At 41.2% G+C, this 27,376-nt stretch overlaps 1 protein-coding gene across 2 annotated transcripts in view; it reads left to right on the top strand.

Moving 5' to 3' along the window:
- The first annotated feature begins 9,368 nt into the window (after positions 1 to 9,368).
- LOC308094538 (Y+L amino acid transporter 2) overlaps positions 9,369 to 27,376 on the top strand; it is a 40,750-nt gene continuing 22,742 nt past the window's right edge. Inside the window, exons 1-4 of one of the 2 annotated variants that reach the window (XM_080441261.1) lie at positions 9,369 to 9,482; positions 16,461 to 16,981; positions 18,268 to 18,443; positions 20,907 to 21,049. In XM_080441261.1, coding sequence (XP_080297387.1) covers positions 16,850 to 16,981; positions 18,268 to 18,443; positions 20,907 to 21,049 — 451 coding nt within the window. In that variant the 5' untranslated portion in view covers positions 9,369 to 9,482; positions 16,461 to 16,849. The remainder of the gene's footprint in view (positions 9,483 to 16,460; positions 16,982 to 18,267; positions 18,444 to 20,906; positions 21,050 to 27,376) is intronic. The other variant, XM_080441262.1, reaches the window with a different exon arrangement.

Below are 27,376 nucleotides of genomic sequence, written 5' to 3'. Positions count from 1 at the left end.
CTATGGTACTTTCGAGCCGCTGCCCGCACACCCGTGGTAGCTGCGCAGCCTCTCGTCCTTCTAGTGACTTTAAATAAAAAAATACACTTTCGCTACTCACCAAAACAAAGACGGGTTTAAGATGTTGAAACCCTGCTTTCCTTAGTGGGAACACTCGCAGCCCCCCACCTCCCGTCTAAAACACACTTTTTGGCCAGAAGAAATAACATTTCACCGGCAGGAAAAAAAAATTTTAGTTGCTCCACTGCGCCCCCTACAGATCTGGTTAATAGAAGAATGCCATTGACCATGATTTGTTTGTTTTCCTTTCCGGTGGATTATTTTACATTTTGGTCAAAACGTGTATTTTAAACGTGCGGTGGGGGGCTCCGAGTGTTCCCACTAAGGAAAGTAGGCTTTCAGCACACTAAAACCGTATTTTTTTGGGTGAGTATCGAAAGTGTATTCTTTATTTTTACTACAGACGAGAGGCTGCGCAGCCTGCTCTACAACGGGTTTGCGGGAAAGTAACATAGCTTTAAGGAGAACTCTTTCTAACGCTATGTACCAGAGCAGATTGGCTACTGCGCCTCCCTCTCTACCAGTGGTGTAAAGTAACTAAGTACATTTACTCAAATACTGTACTTAAGTGCAATTTTGAACTTCGAACTTTACTCAAGTACATTTTGAATTCCGAACTTTTACTTGTAACATAGTATTTCTACATTGCTGTATTGATACTTTTACTTAAGTAACAAATGTGAGTAGGCTACTTTTTCCACCAATGCCTTCATTTAATACTAGGCTAAGTGGCTGCAGGTTCAGTTGCCGAAAAAAAATGATCTGACTTCAAGTCAAGTGTCCAATTATTTAATTGCATTTATAGGATATAATAGGCATTAGAATCGACGGCACGAAGTGCATGGGGCCTGTAGGCAAATTTTCCAGCTGTCTATTACTTTAGTCCATAACTGGATTGTAAATTATATACATGTGTGTTTTTTGAAAGAAAGAAAGAAAGAAAGGAAGAAATAAAGAAAGAAGGTCAGACAGAAAGAAAGAAAGGAAACTAAACTGGAGCATCAAGGTATTAACCACTAGAGGGCGGCAAATAACAATTCATGGTATTTAGTTTCAGTACTATAGCCTACCTCTTCCCAAGTCTCTCTCTCTCTCTCTCTCTCTCTCTCTCTCTCTCTCTCTCTCTCTCTCTCTCTCTCTCTCTCTCTCTCTCTCTCTCTCTCTCTCTCTCTCTCTCTCTCTCTCTCCTTGAACATTACATGTTCGTATAGATGGGCATGACAGGCCTTGTTCGTTATGTGGGTTCAATGCAATTTGGAGGAGGTGGGGTTGTTGTCATTGATACCCTGATCTGAGAAAGATAAAACGTTCAATGGAGATAGAGGGCTCTGAAACAATGGAAACTAGAAAAAGTGCTCCTCGGAGCACAGGTCTCCGCCAGGTCAGGTAGGTTATTGTGGCCTCCTGGTGGCGCTATAATAAGGCAATGTGAAAATGGTGCCATTTCTTCTTAGGCCTTGCATGGCAATCGGACACTGCATTCATGATTTGAGGCATTTTGTGGCAAAAATGTGTTTAGCTAAATTAGACCTGCTGGTGGCGCTATAACAGGCCAATGTGAAAAGGGTGGCATTTCTTCCTCGAGCTAGTGGGAATGTGTGTGCAAAATTTCACAGAAATCGCACGTTGCGTTCATGATTTGAGGCATTTTGTTCAAACGGACCTATCCAGCAAACTTTGGAAGCCAATGTTGGCCAATTAGGATGGAATATGAAATATCGGACACTTCCATCTTGATCACATGACTATAGAGATACTGTGTACCGATTTGTGTGATTTTTGGACAGAATGTGAAGGAGTAATAGCAAAAAATTAGTTTTCCAAAAGTCAGCCTCCTCGTGGCGCTCTAAAAGGCAGATGTGAAAAATGCATGGCAAAGGTTTTTCCCTTTACCTCTAGGGAGAATGCTTGCAAAGTTTCACGCAGATCCGTGCAGTTATAGTTAAAAATGCAAATCGGCCTGTTATAGCGCCACCATGAGGCTGATTTGAAAAATTTCAAGTGGCATTTCTTCCTCGGCCTAGTGGGAATGTGCGTGTGCAATTTTATGGAAATGGCAAGCTGTGTTCATGATTTGAGGCAGTTTGTTCAAAACGGACCAATCCTGCAAACTTTGGAAGCCAACCTTAGCCAATGAGGATGGAATATGGGAAATCGGACAGATCCGGGTTGATCACATGACTATAGAGATACTGTGTACCGATTTGCATGACGTTTGGTTAAAAGCTGTAGGAGTAATGGGAAAAAAATGGGTTTTGCACAAATCGGCCTCCTGGTGGCGCTATAACAGGCCCATGTGAAAAACGTGGGGCAGAGGTTCTGAATTGGCATCCAGGGAGTGGGTGTGCACAGTTTCGCAGCGACTGGGCCAACGGTGCCGGAGATTAGCTGCTAACGGACGGACAGGACGGACACACGGACGGACGGACACACGGACGGACGGACACACGGACGGACGTACGGACGGACAGGGGGTAAAACATACTCTCTCGCCATGCCTTTCGGCCTGGCGGAGACAATAAAGTACGAGATTGTCCTTTATTGTGGACAATCTAGAAAGATAAATAAAGAATGGAATACGTGTGTATAGTATTGTTTAGTTTGTCCCCTGTCTTTGTCCCAAGTTTGATTATGTTCATTTACTAGGAAGTCTGTTTTTGTTGTAAATAATTGTGTCAAGTGGGAAGGACCTTTTTTAATTGATTGATTGATTGATTGATTGATTGATTGATTGATTGATTGATTGATTGATTGATTGATTGATTGATTGATTGATTGATTGATTGATTAATTCATTCATTCATTCATTCATTGATTCATTCATTGATTCATTCATTGATTCATTTGATGTGGATTAGGCCACAGACCCCTGATTTTATATGATTTGTTATTACCTCTGGTACCAGTCTACACTGTAAAATTGTCAGTGTTAATTTAACTCTGTAGTCTGAGAGTGTACAAACAGCCCCATACTTTCAGAGTTACAGACCCGTGACGGTCCATTCGGTCCTAATCCTCAATCATTAAGCAGTGGGGACCCCCTGGAAAACACCCTCAAGGACCCTGCTATGTTTGTGGAGATAAGAGGTGCCATTGCACTGTGCCATTGTGTACTGTGACTGATAGAGAAAATGTCAAGTGTGCTACTGTAGATGTGACCTTATACACTGTGTAGTAGTTTATTAACCACAGCGCTGGCATTTCCCTGTGTAGTGGTCCGACAGGTTCCACCGGTTGTAAACAAATGAACGCCCTGGAGGGGCTTTCACAAGAAAGCAGTGGTGGAAAAAGTACTCACATCTTTTCCTTAAGTAAAAGTATCAATACTGCAATATAGAAATACTCTGTTACAAGTAAAATTCCGGAATTTGAAATGTACTTGAGTAAAAGTACAAAAGCATTGGCTTCAAAATGTACTTAAAGTACCAAAAGTAAAAGTACTCATTATACAGAATGTCCCATATCAAGTTTTCAAATGTATACAAATCTTTTGAAAATAGCAGATCTACAAGCTCACAATGCGTCGCATCGCGACGCATTGTGAGCTTGTTGATCGGCTATTTTCAAATGGCCGAAATTTATATAAGGCTGAAGTGGTTAATGTATGTTTTGTAATAATAATCTAAATCTACAAAGTAACTAGTAACTAAAGTTTTCAAATAAATGTAGTGGAGTAAAAGTACCATATTTGGATCCGAGATGTAGTGGAGTAGAAGTAAAAGTATTGGAAATTGGAATTAAAGTACAAATAACTCAAAATTGTACTTAAGTACAGTACTTAAGTAAATGTACTTAGTTACTTTCCACCACTGCAAGAAAGAGATGAATGACGGAAGCATTCGAAAATTGTGGGAGTCATCAGTCTGGCCTGAGAGACTAGTAATGCAGTGGTTCTCAAAATGGGGCCCAGGGACTGCCAGAGTTCCTTGATGGGGTTCCAAACAGACCCTTACAGATCTGTAACTCTGAGAGTGTACAAATGGACCATTACGGGTCGATTTGGTTCCATTTGTACACTCTCAGAGTCTATGGGGGCCTTTGAAATAAAACATTTTGAGAACCACTCAACCACCAGTAGAGTGCAGACCATTAGTGTGTCCAAGGATGCCAAAATCTTCAGCACAGCAGCTGAGACACTCCGGAGAAGTCAAGGAGCACCATGTTCCACCTTGCCAGCAGGTCTGAACCAGCAGGTTGCTGGAAACCTTCCCGAGGCCACAGGAAGAGTGGTTGAGATTGGTTGATCTCATGCAGAAAACAAACATGAGTTTATCCTATAATAATAAATAATGTGATTCCTTTAAGCTTCCTTTACGCTTTTAAATCCTGCCACGCCTTTCAATGTTGAATCAATCATCTGTTTTGACTGTCCAGTTTTGTTTGCCATTGCTTCATTGGCAAACCTTAAAGCGGCACTATGTAACTTTATTTACTTTATTTAACATTATTTTGTATGAATTAATATTGTCCAATCTGTATGTTAATACAATATAATACAATTGGGGTGGTTGTATTTTGTCTCCCTGCTCTTCTATTGAGACATTTAGATTGTGTCAAAGGTCATGTCTCACCTAGACACAGGAGACAGGATCTGACATACATTTTGACCTGATGGTCAAGATTCAATTGATCCCCTCAGCAAGCATGCAGGCTGTATCAGCTCAATGGTAAACATTTCAGCACTTGCCCAGTTCAAATCAGGGGTAGAAGAGGAAAGTTACATAGTGCAGCTTTAAAGCTGGAATCACAGTAATCTTCCAAGACTTTCTCATCAACATAGAATATCTGTTCACCTTAGTGGAACCTCGTTAGAATTTGATCTCCTGTCCTCAAGTAACACTGTCCTCTACAAAGCCATTGACCACCTGCATAATAACCCCCACAGCTTCCTCGTGTCCTGACATAATGCATTCTGCACCCCACAACTGACACAGCAACAGTAAATCAACCTGGCTACACTGAACTCTGAATCTGCATCTCAGAGACATGTTCTGTCCTCTATACCTGCAGATCTATACATGCACTTCCCACAATGCCCACATGCACTTCCCACTGCACATACTGTAGATAGCATAGAATAGAATAGAATGTATACATCCTACAATACAACATACAGTATATCCTACAATACTCTTTAAAAAAACAAATAAAATAAACTTCATATTCTAACTAAAACCAGTGCAGTCATAGTGACCCCTGAGGGTCCCTGGACCCCACTTTGAATACCACCGGGCTAGAGTGAGATCTGACTTAAAGCTGCAATGGACCCGTTCACCTACTATGCCATGGCCAGAATGGGGACACTATAGGGTTCGTGTGGATAACCTGTTCCTTCCAAATGGCTTGCTGGCTCGACTTGTGCCCAAATGGAATGCTTGGTCCGTACCTCAGCTCAGCAGGGACGCTGAGCAACCTTTTCACACATCAGCATGCGCTCACCTCAGACCTGACAAAAACATCTATTGCCCCGTTGCACAGCTGATGTTTATTGCCCTGATGAAGGTTGCTCTTGACCGAAATGTCAAACCCATTCAGCATTTTGATGTGTAAGTGTTTTATCAGTGTCGCAGACGACTTTTACTTTGCTTAATGACCGTTCAACCCTTGATGAGTGCGTTCACCTGCATCTGCTTGCTTGCTTGCTTGCTTCAGGTGAGTAGAGTATTTTCTTTTAGCAGTGGTGGAAAGTATTTACTCAAGTACTGTACTTACACTCTTTGAGGTGCTTTTACTGTACTTGCGTATGTCTGTTTTTACTATACTTCTACACCACTACATCTCAGAGGCAAATATCATACGTTTTACTCCGCTACAGTTATTTGACAGATAAACATTATAAGTTACTTTGCAGATTTGGATTATTATTACAAAACATATGCATTTAAAATACAATGAAGCCCTATTTTATACTTAATCCATGAAAAGAAATAGCCAATCTACATGCTCCCAATGTGTCAAATCGAGACACATTGTGAGCTTGAGCACTTTTAACTGTAACAGAGTTCTATATTATATATTTCTATATTGTGGTATATCGTTCTGTCGGGTGGAAAACTCATATGTCCAAAACTGTTACTTTTCAGGATTAAAATTCAAATATAAAAAAAAAAAATCTAAATCTGAGCAGCCTACTTCTTCCACCACTGCTTGATTTTCTGTTTTACAGTTGCTGCAACCGGTTACAATGCCTCAAATGCACAAAGGCAGCAGCCTTTGGATGAGACGAGACAGTGGGGAGAGTCCCTATAGGAGGGACGTGGAAGAAAGATAGTGGAAGATTTATTGATCCCACAGGGGAAATTAAGTTGTCATGGAACAGTTATGAAACACAGGACCCATACTGTACAGAAAAACAGATACAGCTACAGTAGGGGTAAAAGTAATAACAAAATCTAACCTAATAAGACCTAATCATATATGGTGCCATGATAACAACCTCTCTCCTAATGTCAAACAAATAAATCATTGTTGACTTCAGGGAGATCCGAGGAAATCACATTTTCATCAATGAATCATCAGTGTTGACATTGACATTGACATTTTAAAATTTCTCGTTATACACTCAAACACCCTTGTGTGCTCTCTCAACAGCAGTGGTGGAAAAAGTACTCACATTTTTTACTTAAGTAAAAGTATCAATACTGCAATGTAGAAACACTCTGTCACAAGTAAAAGTCTGGTAATCAAAATTTAGTTGAGTAAAAGTACGAAAGTATTGGCACCAAAATATACTTAAAGTACCAAAAGTAAAAGTACTCAATGCCGAATGTCCTGTTTCACAAGTTATCATGTGTCTAAAATGTATTAAAAAATCTTCAAATAGACAAATAGTTTAAATAGGGCTGAAGTGGTTAAAGTATGTTTTGTAATAATACTCAAAATCTAATTATAGTAATTAATTGTTAATCTATTAAGTGTAGAGGAGTAAAAGCACAATATTTGTCTCTGAGATGTAGTGGAGTAGAAGTATAAGTATAAAAAATTGGAAATACACCAGTAAAGTAAAAGTGCCTTAAAATGTTACTTAAGTACAGTACTTGAGTACATGTACTTAGTTACTTTCCACCACTGCTCGACAGCAAGTGCATCCTCAAGAAAGCACAGCAGCACATAGTGTACTCTCTGAGGCATCTCAAGAGGCTTGGTACCAAAGGTTCTTGTGAACGTCTGTCTACCGCTGTTCCATTGAGAGTGTTCTGACAGGCTGTGTCAGTGTGGTTTCGGAAACCTGACTGCTCACGACCATAGACTGCTAAAAAGCATACCTGCCAACATTATAGACTGTGAAAAATAAGGAGATTTTCTTGTGGTGGGGGGCCTGACTTTGTATTCACTGACATAGTATTCACTGACATAGTATTCACTTAGTATTCGTTGACTCTGTAGGCCGATTAACATTATGGCCCTGGCTGCATATCAGTGGGATCGGGATGTGTAACTAACACCCATGGGCATGCTCAATTTCACCATATAGTCTGGGTTGAGTTGTCCAAAACGAAGGATATTTTGCAATACAATTCAGAAGCACAGCAGGAGAAAAGATCAAAATTCAGGAGTCTCCAGCTAAATTCAGGAGTGTTTGCAGGTACGGTATGCTATAAAGCAGTCAAAATAGTTCTCAAACTTTTTGAGCTCTGGACCAATAGCATATTTTGAACAATCCTTGAGGACCACACCACCCCACCTCCCCTCCCCACATAATAGACATTACAAAAGTAAAAGAAATAAAGTAATATCATTCATTATCGTAAAGCCAGATATACTTAGTTGTGCACTGGTTGGGTTGTGCACTGAAAAAAAGAAGAAGACGTTTACACCAAAACATCATTAAGGACACTAGCCACTCTGCTCATGTTCTATTCTCGCTTCTTCCATCTAAAAAACATATTATGGGACCATGAAATCACACACGACCCATCTGTCATGAATTATGGCCTTTATCTGCTTGACCCAGTACACATGTGGTGAATCACGTACTGTAAGCATAGTTGATACCCGTGATACGATGACCATCGACTACTTTATCAGAGAGACTGACGTCTGTGCACAATGATACGAGATGTATGTTCTATCCATTCTGTTCTTGTCCTTGGATCCATATCTTCTGGCCACGTCGTGTGTCCACTGTCCAGTGGTGGAAAAAGTTCTCAGATGTTTTACTTGAGTAAAAGTATCAATACTGCAATGTAGATTGCTCTGTTACAAGTAAAAGTCCGGAATTCAAAATGTACTTGAGTAAAAGTACAAAAGTATTGTCATCGAAATGTACTTGAAGTACCAAAAGTAGAAAGTACTTATTATGCAGAAATACTATATTCTCTAAGAGTGTATTAAACTTCACCCTTAGATAGAGGGAGACTCTTTAGGGACCATATTGGGTCAACCGAAATCACAACACCATCAACCGTTTATTTCCACAGGCAGTCATGTTGCTGATCTGAACAACCATATGCACCTCACGCTGTTATTATATAATATAGAATGTTATAATGTAGTGTTTTATGAGCATGGAGACGCCAGGTTGAAAGTAGTTAAGGCAGTGAGAGCCAGAGCAGTAAGTAAGCAGCAAGTATTTTGAACTTTGTTGAACTTGGATGTACACAGGACTGTTCCTTGCGTCCTGTTGACCTGACTTTCAAACTATGCCATGATTTCGGCTAGATATGACATTGTTTATTTAGGATAGACTAGAGTATGCTTATATGTTAGCCTCTCTATCTACAGTAGGTGTGTGTTTGTGATTACAGTACAGTATGTGTAGGCCTATATCTGTGTTCTTTATTTTGCAGCATGAAGCACATTTGCAGGAAATCTGTTATGCAACGAATAACTAATTGTTGAATGGATGCACATGTAGTTAATCTCTAGACTGTACATAGGCTACATTTGCAGGAAACCAGAAAGATTGATCGATTCACCGATCGATCAATCGATCAATCAATCGATCAATCAATCAATCAATCAATCAATAAATAAATCGATTGATTTATGTTGATTGAAGGCTCACGCACTTCAAGAAATCAGTTATGCAAAATAAAGACTGACCGATTGATCGATGGATCAATAGATCGATCAAGCTTGATTGGATTGATCGATCGATTGATGACACTTTATTGTGGGACTGATGCATTTGCCTTGCTGCATCAGCTGCACTGTACACCACACCACCAAATAAATACATAATGCAGACTGTATGTTGACTTAAAGATCAAAATCTCTGTCCAGTCTGACGACACACTACTGCCTGGTTTCATACATCATGCAAGTTAGGAGGAGGAGGAGGAGGAGTTAACAGCTGCTCCTCTGGCATTGGCTGCATGCAGTTTGTTAAATGTGGTCAAAAGCTACACATGGTCCTTCTCTCTTCTCTCTCCTGTGCTGTAGCTCCATTGAGACAAAGACCAGAAGACTCCAGGCTCCAGGTACAGGATCGATCGGTCATCATTATTGACTTAATATTAGTGTTATGAATCCAATATGGAGATTAATTGATTGGTTGATGATTAGTGTGAGTAATGTATGATCTCTGAGCCCATGTCGACTGGACTGGAGCTAATCATTAGCTATAGCCTAGCGTGCCATCACATCAGCATCATGTGTTGTAAGACAGTGTCAGCTGTCGCTTGGTGAAAAGCGCTGATCTACAAGCTGACAACGTCAGCTTGTAGATCAGCGCTTTTCGCCAAGCGACACTGGTGTAGTTATAGGTTTAAGATGGGGAGGTGAACAGATCAAATGCTAATTCCTATACCATATGGACTGTATCATAATGTCATGTTCTATAGGCCTATTTACAATGATGTGGAGATTAGTGGTTATTTATTTGACTGAATATGGTTTAGATGTTTTCATTGAAGTTGTGTTAGTCCCCATCCTTTAGTTGTCGGGGGTGCGTGTTACACCGTAAACAGCAACCTATGGCGTAATGTGTACTATCTGCCAACTGTGCGTAAAGGTGTCCGGAGGGTGTTTTAATTGTGTTTTTTAGGTTACAAAAAGACAGACAAATATGCTTTATTTTTATATTTTTACGTGGTGGTAAATCTGAAGCCAAGTCCGTAAAACCAACCTTATCAATTGATCTAATTTATTTTAATTTATGTTTTATAAACCTCAGAATTTGTTGTCTCTGTCGTTCCCATCAATGTGACGTAGCAGGATTCGATAGGTAACCGATGTCGGCGTTACACCGTTCTTTGGCCAGGAAGTGGAAACTTATTTGCATTTGTCTTTTGAGCAAAGAAGCTTTTGGTGCTGCAAACAGGAACTTATTTTAATAAATACAATATATTTTTTTACCAATCTGTGTGGTAGAGTATGTTAATATAGTCTACACCAGGGATCTTCAAGGTTTTTCAGACCAAGGACCCCTTAGCTGAGAGGTAGATGAAGCAGGGACCCCCACTACATACAATATTGCATACAACTACTGTATGTTGCAGATTGAACTTTTTCATAGATTTAATAGATAGCTTCATAGACTTGTTTGACAACACTGTCATTAGTGTTGGATCCATGTTGATGTGTATTGTAAGACATTTAACCACTTAAACCCTCAATAGGCTACTTAGTAAAGTTGATCTTTGACTCTGTACTTGGTCTGCTCTTTCCCCCTCTACAAACCTCTTTGCCAAAAATAATCGATACAAGCTGTTGTGAGCTTGTATCTGCTGTTTTTGGCTAAAGTTCTCCGCAGAATAGAGATTCTAGGGTTCAAGTGGTTAATGTAAAAAAACACACAAAGATTTGGCGGACCCCCTGTAGTAACTCTGAGGACCCCCTATGGGTCCCGGACCCCCTGTTGAAGACCCCTGGCCTACTTATTAAAGTGGTTGAAGGAGGTGGTCTCCCTTCTCTTCCACTGAGGCATTTTAGACCCTGGTCTGGTGTCGGGTAGGACACCTAGCCTACTGGGTTGACAAGTAGCACTTTTGACAAGTAGTCATGCCTGAAGCCCATAAGTGCAATATGCTCTACTTGGTCAAGCAGGGATTGCCTCTTGTGTGAGAGCTGAGCGGTAGAAATTTGTCTCATGCAAGAGGGACCATAAATTTACAGATTGCGACTTTATTGGGGCGAAAACCTCTTAACAGATATTACTACAGTAAAGTTGAATGAAATGAAGCACATATTCCAAAGAAATGGTGCATCTAAAACATTTGGCAGGCTTTGCAGCCTGCAAAGCTTTCCTTAGACTTTTCCCATGCTCGTCAGTGGAATCTAATGAAGTCGAATTTTTGATGTATTTTGATGTGATATCAACTTTATTGTCCAAGCTCCCCATCATTGCAGTTTTCAGAAAGGGATTGAAAGAAAACGGCTTGGTCAGAAATTTCAGGTATTACTAATATGAGTAGAGTAAATATTAGTAAATATTATGCATAATATTACGGGTCCATTTGGTTCCGTTTATACACTCTCAAGATTTAACCCAAATTTAGACCTGAGGCTGATTCTAAAAACGCCTTCTAAATCCTACATTTTCTGGGGGAAAAAAGAAAGTTGCATAAGTGTCAATGTTCACCTATTTCTCAACCTCTGTAGCAGATGGAAACGTGCAAAAAATGAAAAAAAAAAATATAATTTGCTATGAATCTCAAATAATTGCAATTAGAGTGATTATGTAATAATTGTGACGGGTAAAATGACATGCACATCTTTGACATGAAAGTTATCATGATGTATAGCATTGGTACTCAAAGTGGGGTCCTTGGGAGGGGGGGGGCGCAGTACCAGGAGGGTCCCCATCAAAATTAGTTAATATAGCATCACAATCATTTTATCCATTTATATGTTGGCTATTCGAAAATATTTGTGAAATGTTGAATAATTTCTATATATTTTCTTTACACAAATGTTCTCTTCTGGGGGTCCCTGGGAAACTATTTTCAGATGTGGGGTCCGCGGCCAAATATATTACAATTTGGGGGTCTTTGGCACAGGAACGTTTTAAATACTGATGTATAAGGTTGCAACAAGTCTGAACCCTCAGGGTGCTCTACTGTTAGATCTCCTGCAGTGGGCTGATAGCCAGATCTGTACACAACAGACCATAGTCTTAATCTGATTGGGCTGCTGTTCTCTGGCGCTGGTCCGTTGACTCCTATAACCTCACAGCCATTATCACCTCATTCACATGAGAGATAAGTACGACAGAAGCCGACCTCATGTTTCATAATGGCTAATTGAAAATGATAAAACAATCAAATCAAACTTTATTTATGAAGCACATTTTAAACCAACTGAGATTGGCCAAAGTGCTGTGCAGGGTTAGCCTGATTATCTGACTGAAGCTGAGCCAGTCCTCCACTTAGTGAGTGGGCGGAGTCTATGGTCTGGAGCCAGGCTAGTGCAGGGTAAAAACAAACGACTCATTGTACACAATGTACACAATTGTCAACATAAGCACAAACATGAATTATTATGCACAGAATGAAATCAGATAGGCTCAGATGTGGTTAAAAGCCAAATACATTAAATGTGGTTAAAAGCCAAAGACATTAAATGCGTCTTAAAAGACGACTTCACCCATTTTCAACCTATGTTCATATAATTGGTCCTCACTAATGCTCGTTATAAAAAGTACTAATGGTCCTTTTTTTCAACTCAGTCTGTGTGTCATAGGAGGGCTGTGGACACTTCAGAAACCCACCTACCAGTGACATCATCGTAGGCAGGATACATTTTTTTTAAGCAAGATTTCCAATTTTGTATTTAGATATTTAATTTTGCGAGAACAATGGCTTCCATATAGCATGCTAACTTTCCAGGAAAAGAAAGCCAGCAGTTTCTAGTAGCTAGGATTCCCCATCGATGATGTCACTGGCAGGAGACACTGAGTAGACAAAAAAGAAAATGGTACCATTATAATAATGAGCATTAGTGAGGTGTTTTACATTTGATTGATACATTGTCATTGATTCTGTTAAAGGTGCTGTAAGTGATGGGTTTTTATTTTGGTTAAAAAATGTAAGCTCTATATATATATATATCATAATCATAGTATTGCTGCTTTTGGTAAACAGTCAGAATATACATTTTCAGGTGAGATAAAATCAGGAGCGAGAACCCATTTATCAGCTTAAAATTTTTAGCGTTTCAACCTTGTCTGCTCATTTATTTGTTTCATCACTTCCAATTTGTAGTTGTGTCCAGCATCCTGTATTATTTTTTTTCTCCTGATTGGATGAAATTGATATCCTGCTCCGAAAATGTATTTTCTGTTTTTCTAAAGAGCCGGAGAGACCCCTGTCCCTGAACAAACACTCTATATGATATGGCAATGATTACAATGGGAATATACTAGACATATTTAACACTCCTGTTTACAGTATGTAGGCTATGCTTAATGGGGAATCGGCATTAAATAACATCTGTGTCTTATACGCCTTCAATTTACTGTAAGCGGGTTACTGTACAAAGCTCAGAACCCAATGGAGCCTGGGAGGAGAGGATTTAACTGAATATACATGTCCCCTTAGCTTTAACACATGCACATATTCATATATAGATTTATACATTTTTCATGTCCCGACTCCCTACTAGAGATTATCTGCATACGACGGTATATTGTCCAGGCCTACCACCACGTGATACAGTGGGTTTCAGTCCTGACTCCTGAGACTTTGTGAATTGATGGAAAAGCACATTCTCCATCTAACCACGTGACCTTTGAGAATTTGACGGGGAGTTATTTCCCCCCGAGCAAATAGCCGACAGAAGAAACGTTTCATTAATCGCCACCCCCCCAGCAGTAGTGGTGTAAAGTAACTAAGTACTCAGGTACTGTACTTGAGTACAATTTTGAATACTTTTACTTTACTGTAGTATTTCCAATTTTCAATACTTTTACTTCTACTCCACTACATCCCAGAAGAAGATATTGTACTTTTTACTCCACTACAATTATTTGAAACGTTTAGTTACTTATAGATTTTGATTATTATTACAAAACATACATAATTTCTATATACACAAGTTCACAACGCATCGTTGTATTGATACTTTTACTAGGAATTCGATTTTTTTGTCCTTGAATCCTCACCCTCAACAGAGCTGGTGAGGCTTGGTACAGTATATGTTTCTCTGTGTGTGATGCCCAAAACATTTTTTGATTTGTCTCTGTCACGGGCAACAACCAGTACCTGTTTTGACATCATATTGATGACGTCCGGCATCTCCATAATTTAGAGATGTACAGACAGACAGAAATTCCTGGAATTTACATAGATAGAATAGACGAAGCACACCATTCACATGACAGAAAAGAAACATGTCATCAAATCTTCATTATGGTAACTTTTTTTCCCCAGATTTCTTTTATTTTGTCCAATCTGTACAGTAGAATATGTTCATGCAATGTAACTTATAGCAGTGGTTCTCAAAGTGGGGTCCAGGAGGGTCCCTTGAAGGGGTTCCAAATGGACCCTTAAAGGGCTGTAAACTGTAAACATTTCAGCACTTGTGCAGGAGACCTGGGTTTTTTCTTTTTGGGTCTTTTTCTGCCTTTTATTGATTGTGTATATAGACAGGAAATGGGGAGAGAGAGAGAAGGGGAGTGACACGCAGCAAAGGTCATTGGGATTCGAACCCGCGACACGCTGTCAGGCTGCATTGGAACCTAAGTTGCCGGACCGCTTGGCCTGCGGTCCGGGCCCATAGTGCAGCTTTAAGATGAACTGCAGTTTATTGGCCGCCTTTGTGACATTGCTGTGTGTTTTTAACCACATTAACCCTAGCACCCCTATTCTGGGCACATCATAATAGGCAGAACATTTGGCAAAAATAAGACTTATAATACATGCTTCCTTATGAAGTGGTCATGAGAAATACCCATGTTACTGCTCCTGTGCACTGAGGTGTTTGGAGAGTGGAGACGGGGAAGAGGTGTTTTGAAGACGAGGAAGGAGTTTTGCTGCGCGTGCGTTTTTGTTTTTCCCTTTGGAGACCTAGAGGAAAAACAGCAGCCACTTTGTTCTCAGGGAACAGGGGGCTTTGTTCATTATTTACACTTTGAAGGACAGGAAAGCATAGGAAATGTGTGCATGTCTGATTGTTCTGTGCTTGTGTTCCCACCTATTAGGGCCTTGTTTTGTTTTTTGAACCAAAGGTAAACCTGTTGAGGGTGAAACACTTGGAAGCGAATGTTCCTAGCTGGGTTTTAGCATTTAGACTGCTCTCATGTTGCACTGTTCAGTGTTCAAACATGGAAGAGCGCACACAACACTGATTTACTGTGTGCACAAATGGCATGACTGACTTGTGAATTGGGCTGTCATGATTATGACATTTTACATTAGAATTAATTGTCACACAAATTAACGATTTTAATTGTGTTTTTGTCATATGACTAAAAATTACATTTCCGCTTTGGCTTTTAGGCTTTGACATTAATAGTGAAACAGTAGTGGAAATAATAGTTGAATGCTATTTCCACTATTTATTTAGATGTTTGAAAATATGTAAAAAATCTAAACAATTATGACTACTATCTCAAATAATTGCGATTAGGCGATGTAATAATTGTGACAGGCCTACTTGTGAAGAGACCTATGGGCCACAGACAGTGTGAGCAGGCCTATGGGCCACAGACGGTGTGAACAGGCCTATGGGCCACAGACGGTGTGAACAGGCCTATGGGCCACAGACAGTGTGAACAGGTGGAGCAAGACACCGGAACAAAACACAGTCACAAGACCTTTGCAGGCTGATGGTGTGACTGGAGCCATCACTTGGAACACGCTTGCACTTAAACACTTAAACCACATGAGCCCTAGCGTCCCTATTCTGGGGGTGACGAACATTCAGCGCAAATAGCGGATCTACAAGCCTTGTGAGCACGAGCAGATCTGTGAACTTGTGAGTGAGTTTGTTTTGTTAACAACAAAAACCATCGATCCATCACTAGATTAGACTGACACGCTGACGCAGTCACTGTCACATTGGTTCCACAATAGCAGCAAATCTTCCCAAGTGCTGCTGAAGAAATTCTTCGTACCTGTTAAGAGGTTTTATCATAGCTGACTGTCGTTCTTACCTGTATTGTATTGTTTTGTTATATCATTGCTGTCGGGAAGAAATCTCTCCCTATTCTAACTTTTTTGGGTGTTTTTTTCTTAAATTAACGCCCTACTTGATCATACTACAGCGTCACACAAAAGTAGCAGGTATACAAGCTTTCGAGCGTGTGGATCTGCTGCTTTTGAGTTTGAATCATTTCAGGTAACCTGAGGTTTCAAGTAACAGTTTCCACACAACGGGGACGATTATTGTATTGCTGTTGTCAGCACAGTCTTTGTGGAACATGTCACACCCAACATTTGGCTGCTTGTATGAGTAAGTGACAAATAAAACCCTTCTTGATACTTGATATAATGACATTCCCTTGTGTGTGTCCCTAGCAGGTCGTGTGGCCTCGCACCCCCCCACCATGATGACTGCCAGCTGAGATGGAGGAGGACTTCTCAGAACAACACCCGGCTCCCCTTCTTCTTCCCGCTCCTTCATCCGTCCTCCCCTAAATGCCGCCGCCCTTGCATCCTTGAATCCTGACTCTCATCCTCTCGGATGAGGAATCGTGGATCTTCATAAAGTCTGCCGCGTTGAGCTTTTTAAAGGAGGTTGCATAAGGACACTTGTGAGCTGAAAGGAGGGTTGCACGAGGCCGCTGTGAGCTCTTGAGCTGAAAGGAGGTTGTATAAGGCCACTGTTGAGCTTAAAAAGGAGGCACACGCCAGGCAGCAGGAGGTTGGTAAGCGGCTGAAAGGAGGCGCTCAGCGGCAGCAGCAGCATGGGAGCTGACGGGGACACGGCGTCGGAGGGCAGCGGAGGCGTGCGTCTCAAGCAGGAGATCTCTCTGCTGCACGGTGTCTGTCTCATCGTGGGGAACATGATCGGGTCGGGGATCTTCGTCTCGCCCAAGGTAACATTATAATACAGCCAACTGACTGAAGTTAACATGATTGTGATGCTGTATTGACACATTTTGCTGGGGACCCCCTGGAATCCCCCCCAAGGACCCCTGGTTAGATAGACGATTATTGATCCCGCTGGGGGAAAATGCAGTCGCCAGAGACACGACAGCAGTTAAGATACAGAGTAAGAGAAGTACTGTAAGACACACAAGGGTCAATAATGAACAGTAATATACAACACTATACAGTGGGCTGCATTCCAGTTTGATTTAATTGCTGTTTGACCTCAGCACAGTGGGGATCAGGGTGGAATGTCCAGGAATATTTGGGGAAAGTTATTAAACTCTGTGGTGTAAATTGTTTGAGTTGTCCCAATGAGTGTGGTTTAGCTGAACTAGCCAAACTAGTAAATGTGAAATAATTACTTAAATCTGAGGGAGGTGGCTCAGACTTGGGTCAGTTTCAGATTTTGTACCTTTTTTAAATGGCTGCATTGCTGGGGTCATGGCAGGAATAGAATTGTGCGTTTGGACTGGTGCCGGACACCCCACCCTACCACCATAACAGTTAAGGGACCCCCATAATAGAGATTGTACACTCTGGGATTGGGGGGCCTTTACATAAAATGTATGGAAACTTATTCATGTACTGTAAATAAACAGCATTGTTTGACCTAGCAACTTAACTTCATAAACCCCCCCCCCCCCCCTTCCTTCGTCCTCCCATCATGGTGACGTTTGCGGTGAAATCGGTGACCTGCCAAAATATGTGACCAGAGGGAGGGATTATGTGGAATCCACACTTTGGACACATATTTTGGCAGGTCACTTTCACCGTAACACCGCCATGCTGGAGGACTGACGGGGTGAGGCGGCAGAAATGTTATTGTTGAAATTTGACTCGAGTGGCCATGACCTCTTGACACTGTGACCTTGGGTCATGGTGCAGTATACATGTGACATATTTTACCATCAGTCTTTTACCATCAACTGTTCTACAGTTTTGGCATTTCAACGCTGTCGGGCAGAAACCTGAAAATCGGCTATCTCCATGTTTCAACTCGTAAATGAATGCCCTACTTCATCATACAAGAGTGTTGCACAAAAGTAGTGACACTGGCCAATCCAGAAGCTCATGACGTGTTGAGAGCTTTTCGATTTGTAGCCTATTTTCACTATTTAATTGCAAAAAATTATAATGATAAAAAATGAATTGTTTTCGACATACAAGGTTAACACCCAACAGGGAGAGAGAGAGCTTTCTATAAATCGTCACTCCCTCTTTTTCCCTCCAGGGGGTGCTCTTTCACTCGGGCTCGTTTGGCTTGTCTCTGGTGGTGTGGGCGATCGGCGGAGTATTTTCCGTGTTGGGTGCGCTTTGCTACGCCGAACTGGGAACCACCATCCGCAAGTCTGGAGCCTCCTACGCCTACATCCTGGAGACCTTTGGAGGATTCTTAGCTTTTATTCGGTAGGTGGCCATTTTCTTTTATTTGTAAAAAAAAAAAAATTGGCCATGGTTTCAGCCTGATAAACCCCCCTTGACTTTCATTATATAGCTGATGTTAACCACATTGATAGCATCCCTATTCTTGGCGTGTCATAAAACAAAAATGGGTGAACATGCAGCAAAAATAGAGGTCGCCTTTTGAGCTTGTAGGTCAACCGTTTTAGCTGTTTTGATACATATGTATGTATGTATGTGTATATAGGGTTTAAGTGGTTAAAATATGGAAATGTATTTAAAACATGAAAGAAATACATGAGAGTTACTTCTTTGGCCTACTGGCACCACGTACAAGAGATGTGGAGCTGATCGGTCCTTTAAGAGAGATTAGCTCCGTACAAAACGCACGTGGACAGACCCTCTTTTAGATGGCAAGCCTCCTACAAAAACGAGCTGTAAAAAGCTTGGTTTCTGTTTTAGGGGGATGGAGAGGGAAGCATTTGACATGCACATTTGTTTTCCCAGCTTAATTCTACACAGGTGATGACACTTAAATAGAGCTCTGCATCTCAGCCATAAATCATCGTAAACAAACCAGAGCTTTAGCGCGCTCCTCCAGGTAAGCTGCAGAGCCTCTGTTCCAAGTACATGAAAGCAGAGGGAATTTCAGAGAACTCAGTACTCAATACCGAGGATGTCGTGAGTGTAGAACACGAAGCTTGTGGTTTTATAACCCTGTGTTTATGTGTAGGTTAAATTTAGTGGAGTGGTTCTCAAACTATGGGTCGCGACCCTAAGCGGAAGGTGACCGTGGGGTCGTGCAACTGACAACTGAAACAAATATTTGGTAAGACCTTAAGGTCAGGTCTATTATGCATTACAAGCTCATTTATAATGCATTATGATGAATTTGTAAGGCATTATAACACTCACTACTACTCACTACGCTACTTCATAAATGCCTCCCAGAGCCGTGCGGGAGAAATGCGGGGCCCTGTGCGAACTCGCGTGCGCGCCCCCGTCCCCGCGCGCACGCGCAATTTTTTTTGGCGGTTTTGGGCGGATATTTCCGAGTTTTTGGTGGTTATTTGCGGTTATTTCTTTTTATAACTCTTAATAAATGTGATTCTGTTCATTAATTAGTTTTTTTGCGGGGCTCCCCCAAGCGCGGGGCCCTGTGCGGCCGCACCGTTCGCACTACCCTTGGCGCTGCCCTGATGCCTCTGACCAAGTGGAGCTTACTATGTAACCCTGCTCGGGTTGTGTGTCTGTCTGTCTGTCTGTGTGTCTGTCTGTGTGCATGCACTACCTATGTAGAGGGCGCCAGAGTGCAGGAATTTAGACAATGCTCTGATTTACACACACACACACACACAATGTTCTCTCCCCATCACGGTGAAATAACACGGATTACAAGTCCGTAAATACACAATATTTTCGAGCTGCGTTCGCTTCCAGCGTTCGCGCGTCTTACTTGTATTATAACTTGTTATGCATAGGAGGTTAAATAGCATAGCACTCCTTATAAACATTTATAAGGAGTGTTATGAAGCCTTTATAAGTGCATTATGATGCATGATAAATTGTCCTGCGTTATAGACCTGACCTTTTAATATAAAGTCTTACCAAAGATTTATTTTAATGAAGAAACAAGAAGAGAAAAGAACAGAAAAGTGGGGTTGAGACCGACAGAGCCGAATGCATACGGCTCCCTCCGTAGGTCAATTGATTTCATTCATTCAGGCCAGGTGTGCCAACCTGGAGCCTTGCATTAGATAAATGGGTTGTCAGAAGCGGTTCTGTGAGCGACCCAAATGCTGACAAAAACAAAATGCCATCCCCTCCTAAGCAGGTGCTTGACGATGCAGTTTGTATTGCCAATGCAGTGAAAACTAGCATAATTACTTCTCGCATATTCAATGTATTGTGCGATGAAATGGGCTCTGAGCATAATCAGCTGCTTTACCACACTGAAGGTGGCTGACACAGCATATTAAATCACCTTTCTGAACTCGGAAGGAGAGTGGACATTCCTTGCAGACAGAAACATTCCGTTTTGGCACAGAAATGTACTGATAATGAATGACTGGCACAGCTGGCATATCTAGCCAATCTCTTTGAACGCCTCAATTAAATGCTTTAAATCTGGGACTACAAGGTCGGGAGTCGGGACACAAACCTGTTTGGCCTCACAGACGAAATCGAGAGCTGGATTAAGAAACTGGGGTTGTGGCTCTCCAGGATAATCAGTGGAGATTTGGGGTGTGCATCTATTTATAACCTACTGATGAGCAGTAAGCCCAGCCCGCTGTGTTGCTGTCTCTGGTGCTGTAATGCTCATTCTGTGTTTCTTTTGGGTGGCTAAAAGCAGGCGGGAATGGTCAGAAGTCCGGCGTGAGCGTGCAGGAGTGGGGACTAAGAAAACGGGTTAAACGCAGGGCTATATTGTGTAATAAAGCAGATGTTTTGTTGTGCGTTTGTCCTCAGGTTGTGGACATCGTTGATGATCGTGGAGCCAGCCTGCCAGGCGGTCATCGCCCTGACCTTCTCCCAATACCTGATCCAACCCTTCTACCCTACCTGCCATGCCCCCTACGATGCCGTCCGCCTCATCGCTGCTCTCATCATCTGTAAGCCTTCGTCTCTTATCTTACGACTGAAATTGTTTAACATGGTTCACCTTGATATTCCGTCAGCAAGCTACACTTTCAAGGGCACTTCCTGATTGAAAACAATAGGCTCTGTGCACAGCAACCATATTGGAAAGAAATTGGGCCTTAATTCCTTCACAGGTCTTACCAATTATACTAATTAAGACTCTGTGCTATTTAGTGTAGCACAGTGGTTCTCAAACATTTTAATTTCAAGGACCCCCAATAACTCTGAGAATATAGGGCCATTTGGAACCCCCCACTTTGAGACCCACTGGTGTAGCAGAGTGTTTCCATTGAGCCAACATGCACAATATCAGCTCCCTGACTCTGTTTGACCAGAATGGAACAGAGCCTTCATTAGTATCATTGGTAACACCTGTTAAGGTGTTAGCATATTGAATAATTGAGAAGCGTGTTCATATATGTACATCAACATGAAACAAATACTTTTTATTTTATAATCGGTTAAGTTGATCAATCTCATTTACCGCATGTGACCTACTTATACTTCTTTGTTTAACGCAAAAAATGCCAATGTAGCAGTATTTATAATTAATCAAAAATAAAGTTTTAATCATCAATTAAAACGATGCCAGTAGGTACATCAACTCATCCAGAGTGGTATACTAAACCTGTTCTCTTTCTCTTTGTGTCCGTACAAATGAGTTCAAAACTTTTGGCTGTTGGCAACGACTGCTCAAGATTTCTTCCTATTTTTGGAAACGGAAGAAGGAAGAAAAAACCTGCTCATCGCATCACAGCTGGTTTCGGCTTGACAAGCATGGCAAGCGCTGGCACAAGGCTTTCACCAGCTTTAATGCAGATTGTAATGATTGGCACAAGCCTCTCTTTGCCTGCACAGTATGGCCCTTTGTGCATCAGAGCGGAAGCTGGGCCATGCTGCAGCTTGCATAATACAAGAGCATACACAAGGATGTCATTGTCACCACGCTTGATCATGACTCCCACGTGTCTCTTGACGAGCTGGATGGCACGTAGCGATGTCCTGGTGTCCGCCTCTTCTTGATCACTCAAACTGGCCTCCTGTAATCTGGTACTGTTTGTGCCCTGAGATCATCAGGGCACTGCCATGCATCTCTGTCTTTGTATCTGGTGTTGCCTGATGGAGTTTGGGTGCTCATATCGGTCAAAAAACATGGCAACACAATACATTTTTCCCCCTCCCGATAGCTGTGAAAAAAAGATTCCTTTAAGAATCAAAGTTGAATGAAAGGACCCCTCAGGACCCCTGGGGGTCCCCGGACCCCACTTTGAGAACCACTGCAGTAGAGGTTGGAATTTTCAATCGGGATAGTTTCATAATCGCACCCGGCAGATGGTGTCATCTGATTGGCTACCAAGAACAGGATGAGACTGATGAGATTGAATGCTCGTTTGAGGCTTGGACCAATGATGAAAGACCTCTGCTAATTGAGAGAGGGAAAGAGGTGGGTGGTGGGAAAAGGACAAACACGACACACATTATGAAATTAGACTTCTGAATAACGCTGATTAAAGGGGACACAGAACAGAGATGGAGCAGAGACAATTTCGGTGCATTATTTATATTCAGTTAAGCTTTTTGCATATAGTGCATTAAAATACATGAATTATGATGAGCTCAATATATTGACTACCAAAGTGGTCTGTGGCTACTGTGTTTGTGGGTGATGAGGCTCAATTCACAATTTTAGAAGGGAAACATGCAATACACTTGTTTATCGTCTCTGTCGGGTGGAAATCAAATAAAAAAATGGCAAAAGTAGCAGCTCTGCAAGCTCCAAACGCGTTGCTTCGCGCCGCGTTTGGAGCTTGCAGAGCTGCTACTTTTCATACTTTTCTGTGACGCTGTAGTATGATCAATAGGGTATTAATTTACGAAAAAAACACAAAGTTAAAATATGGAGATTAGAGGTTTCTGCCTGACAGCAACGTTATATTAGTGTTATACAAAATATATTAGAAGCACTGTGACAAGGGATTAACAAGGAATTCAATTCGTTCTACTGCTATGCCACAAATGTGGAATGCCCTACCAACGGTTATACCAAAAAAAAAGTGAATCCCTACTCTCCTCAGAACTGCTCTCACTCACAGGTAGCCTGTAAAAAGTCAAAGCCTACAAGTCTACATATTATGTTTTCGCTTTCAACTCGTTTATATGAAGTTTTTGCATAGTATTTGTCTGTCATTAAATGTTTTGATGAATTGTGTACAAAGGACCCCAATGGAAACGAGCCAATGTGCTTTCTTGGGTTTAGAATCCTCTTAGCAGACCTTGTATTGAACTGTATGTCCCTGTGCTTGTCTTTGCAAACTGTTACAGTATTCAATCAATCAATCAGACAGCCGTATAGGAAAAGTTGCCCCCCCCCCCCCCAGTCTTTGGAATAGAACATTCTTGTCCAAACATGTTGTGTATATAATCGCTGTCATGGGAAACCTTTTTCTGTCCAAAACCGTTAAGAGAATAAAAAGAAATGATGCACAGCAAAAACAGAAGATGTACTGTACAAGCGTTGTGAGCTTGTAGATCAGCTATTTTCGCTACTTTAGCAAGACCCTGTCATATGACTTAGTATAATACAGGGAATTCAATTATGAAAAAGATTAAATACCAATCTGCCCAACAGCGACAGATGTAAACTAATCTATAGGTCTACTTGGTTAATGGTCTTCCAATGGCAGACAGCAGCTGAGCTGTAAAAGTATGTACACTATGTCATGTTTATCTTAAGCATAAGTTGATTAAGAGAAGGACAGACGGATACAGGCTCTCAGTGAACAGTCTATAGCAGGGGTCTTCAACAGGGGGACCCCTAGGGGGTCGTCAGAGTTACTACAGGGGGACCGGACCGCCAAATCTTAGATTTTATTTTATTTATTTTTTACATTAACCACTTGAACCCTAGCATCCCTTTTCTGACGAGAACGTTAGCCAAAAATAGCAGATCTCTGTGAGCTTGTAGATCGGCTGTTTTTGGCAAAGCGCTGTAGGTGTAGAGGGGGAAAAAAGAGCAGACCAAGTAAAAAGAAAGTTTAATCTGAAACACAATTTTATACAATACATATAGAGGGTGTCCCTGCTTCATCTCTCCCCAGCTAGGTGGTCCTTGGCCTGAAAAACGTTTCTATAGACCCCTGGTCTATAGAAACAGTCCGCACTTGCAAGGTACATTTTCTTTGAAGTTTTTATTTATTTACCACAGCAGCAGTCATGACACACAACGGACACGTTTCGGCTACAGGCCTGAGTTGCCGAAACGTGTCCGTTTGTGAGTGCGGACTGTTTCTATAGACTTAAGCAACAACAGCTTGTGAGAGGCGGACATGTTCTATATTCCACAAGTCTGTGTGAAGTTGGGTCTGCTCTGCTGTCAAACACCTGTTGTGTCAATGTTGACACTGTGGGAAGGGAGAGGCCAACGTTCACATTCTCAAGCTAATAAGCTATAAATGAGAGCCTATGTTCCTATGTGAGCAGCATTTATAAGCTATAAATGCTCACATAGGAGCGAGCGTGTGTGGCTTTTATAGCTATGTTAAGTTGTATAGTTCAGTGCTTCCCAAACGGTGTGGCGGGAGACAAGTCGAGGTGTGCCTCAGGTTTGTCAACCACATTATTATTGTAATATGCTGTAAAAAAAATATTTTTTATTTTTTTGTAAACTATATACCGGTACATACTTTGTACGCACTCTTCCCACTACAGAGGCAATAATACTTTATTAATAATTATTTCAACCTGGCATCCCTGTTTTGGGCATGTTGTCATAGGCAAAAAAGTTCAAATTAAAATGTTACTGTTAGCCTTTAATTGCCATCTACAATTAGGGGAAGGGGCCTATTTCCTACTGCATACATCATGAACGCAACTTCCAATCAACACCACAAATTCTAAAAGTTGCACCGTATGTCGTAGAAATGCTACACCGATCTTTAAATACAGTGGTAATAGCAGATCTATAAGTGTCGCAATGTGACGTGTTGGTAAGCTTGTAGATCGGCTATTTTCACAATTTTATACAAAAGTATAATACAGGGTTACCATAAGTGGTTAATCGGGCTTATCGATATTCTAAAATATAGTAGAATAGTTTTCCTGTCCGTTGATCTATTAAATAAAAAATCATCACAAAAAACCTGCTTCTCGATTATTAAGTTATTATTATTGGTTCTAAATATCAGTGCCGATATATGTTCGATTAATTGCCCATAGTATATGATATTAAATCATTTCCTTTGTTTTGCCAGCACAGCGGTGGTAGACATCCCAGAGAGGGTAGACGGATTACAAACCATGCCCTTATAATTAGCTCTGTGCCTGTGGGGTTGGGAACAGCAACATGTTAACTCCCGGCACACTATATTTATAGACTCTAAATCGTGTTTGATGCCTGGACTGTATACACTGCAGGATATTTAAATCCATAGGTTACCCTCTTGCTTTTTATGTTCGTGGTGCTTTGCAAGTAGCATGACTTTGACTCAAGATCCTGCACCAAAATGGAGGCGTTTTTGCCCAACGTGATCCCGTAAATCCATGTACACATATTAAAGCTTAGCGTGTCTGCCTGGATACTACTTTATCCATTTTAAATGGTGAGCTTTGTACTGGTCAAAGAAAAAACAAACATGGAAACAGATTTTTGCGAGTTACAATTTTAATGAATCATGTGTCTGTTTTTTACAATATAAATATTAAACCAACGAAAGAGCTTGTGACAATCGTACAATAATAATCATGCAATAATATTACATCAAATCCATTGGCACACATGGTTATGTTTTCCATTTCCTGCAAAGTAACCGTTTTGGACAGTGGTGGAAAATGTTTTACTTAAGTAAAAGTATCAATACTGCAATGTAGAAATACTCTGTTACAAGTAAAAGGCCTGTTTTCAAAATGTTACTTGAGTAAAAGTGCAAAAGTATTGGCATCAAAAAGTACTTAAAGTACCAAAAGTAAAAGTGCTAAAATGTTTGAAAATAGCAGATCTACAAGCTCACAACGCGTCGCGATGCGAGCTTGTAGATCGGCTATTTTCAAGTAGCCTAGGTATGAAATAGGGCTAAAGTGGTTAATGTATATCTGCAAAGTAACTAGTAACTAAAGTTTTCAAATAATTGTAGTGGAGTTAAAGTACAATATTTGCCTCTGAGATGTAGTGGAGTAAAAGTATAGACAATTGGAAATACTTAAGTAAAGTAAAAGTACCTCAAAATTGTACTTAAGTACAGTACTTGAGTAAATGTACTTAAGTGTTACTTTACACCACTGGTTTTGGACATGCAAGGTTATCTCCCGACTTCGACCATATGCATTTCCATTGTGGCGCTGCCAGCAGTGTGCTGGTATTACACTGTTTTACTGAGGGAGTTATTAAATTCAGACAGAGTAATGGCCCATCAGGTAACTGCAGGGAACACGGCCAAGCTTTTATAGCAGACACAACCAGAAGCAGAGCTCTCTCAATGTTCCCCATTTGTCTTCTCAATGTTGTAGACGGGCTGTTAATTACTCCCCTTTGTCTGCCCTGTTACCTCCATGTTAATCAACTGGATAGTCTCTCTCTCTCTCTCTCTGTGTGTCTCTCTCCTTCCCCGTTTGATTGTATAATCACCAGCATAAATTCAGCTGTCTGGCTACTTTCACTGTCCAAAACATTTCGTCGCTGACGGGCAGAAATCTCCATACTTTAACGTTTTTACTTTTTTCTTAAATTAATGCCCTACTTGATCATACTACAGCGTCACTCAAAAGTAGCAGATCCGCAAGCTCGACATGCGAAGCAAAGCGTCTCGTTTGGAGCTTGTAGATCTGCTGCTTTTGCTATATTTGAATCCTGAAAAGTCACAAGTTTGGACATATGAGGTTTCCACCCGACAGAGACGATTCAGTAGAGCAGTTCACACAGCACGTGTGTGCATCCAGACTAAGATGCATCAGAAGGGGTGGTGGAGATTTACCCTGAACATCTAGTGCTGAATTATTTAACAGTAGTGAAGGCCTGCAGGCCTGTTGGGAGCCGGTCCGTTCTGGATAACCATTCTGCCATTGTTGGACTCCACACTTTTGTGGTATTTGTGTTGCTCCATATTGCAATAATTCACAGGCGACACCCGCCACTCGCGTTCCATCATTTGCGGTTGACGGGCATGCAGTAATTTGCATCAGTCACGTCATTGGCGGCCAATGCCCAATGTGAATCTGTGTGTATTTGCATCTTTCATGGATTCAAGTTCTCAGTCACCACTGATTTCAGTCATTTGGATGCCATAGAAGCCATGCATGTCTTCTAT

Source organism: Gymnoscopelus braueri (genome assembly GCF_963280865.1).
Source record: "Gymnoscopelus braueri genome assembly, chromosome: 11".
NCBI lineage: Eukaryota > Metazoa > Chordata > Actinopteri > Myctophiformes > Myctophidae > Gymnoscopelus > Gymnoscopelus braueri.
The sequence above is the reverse complement of the archived record's forward strand: the minus strand, read 5'-3'. Positions and strand labels throughout refer to the sequence as shown.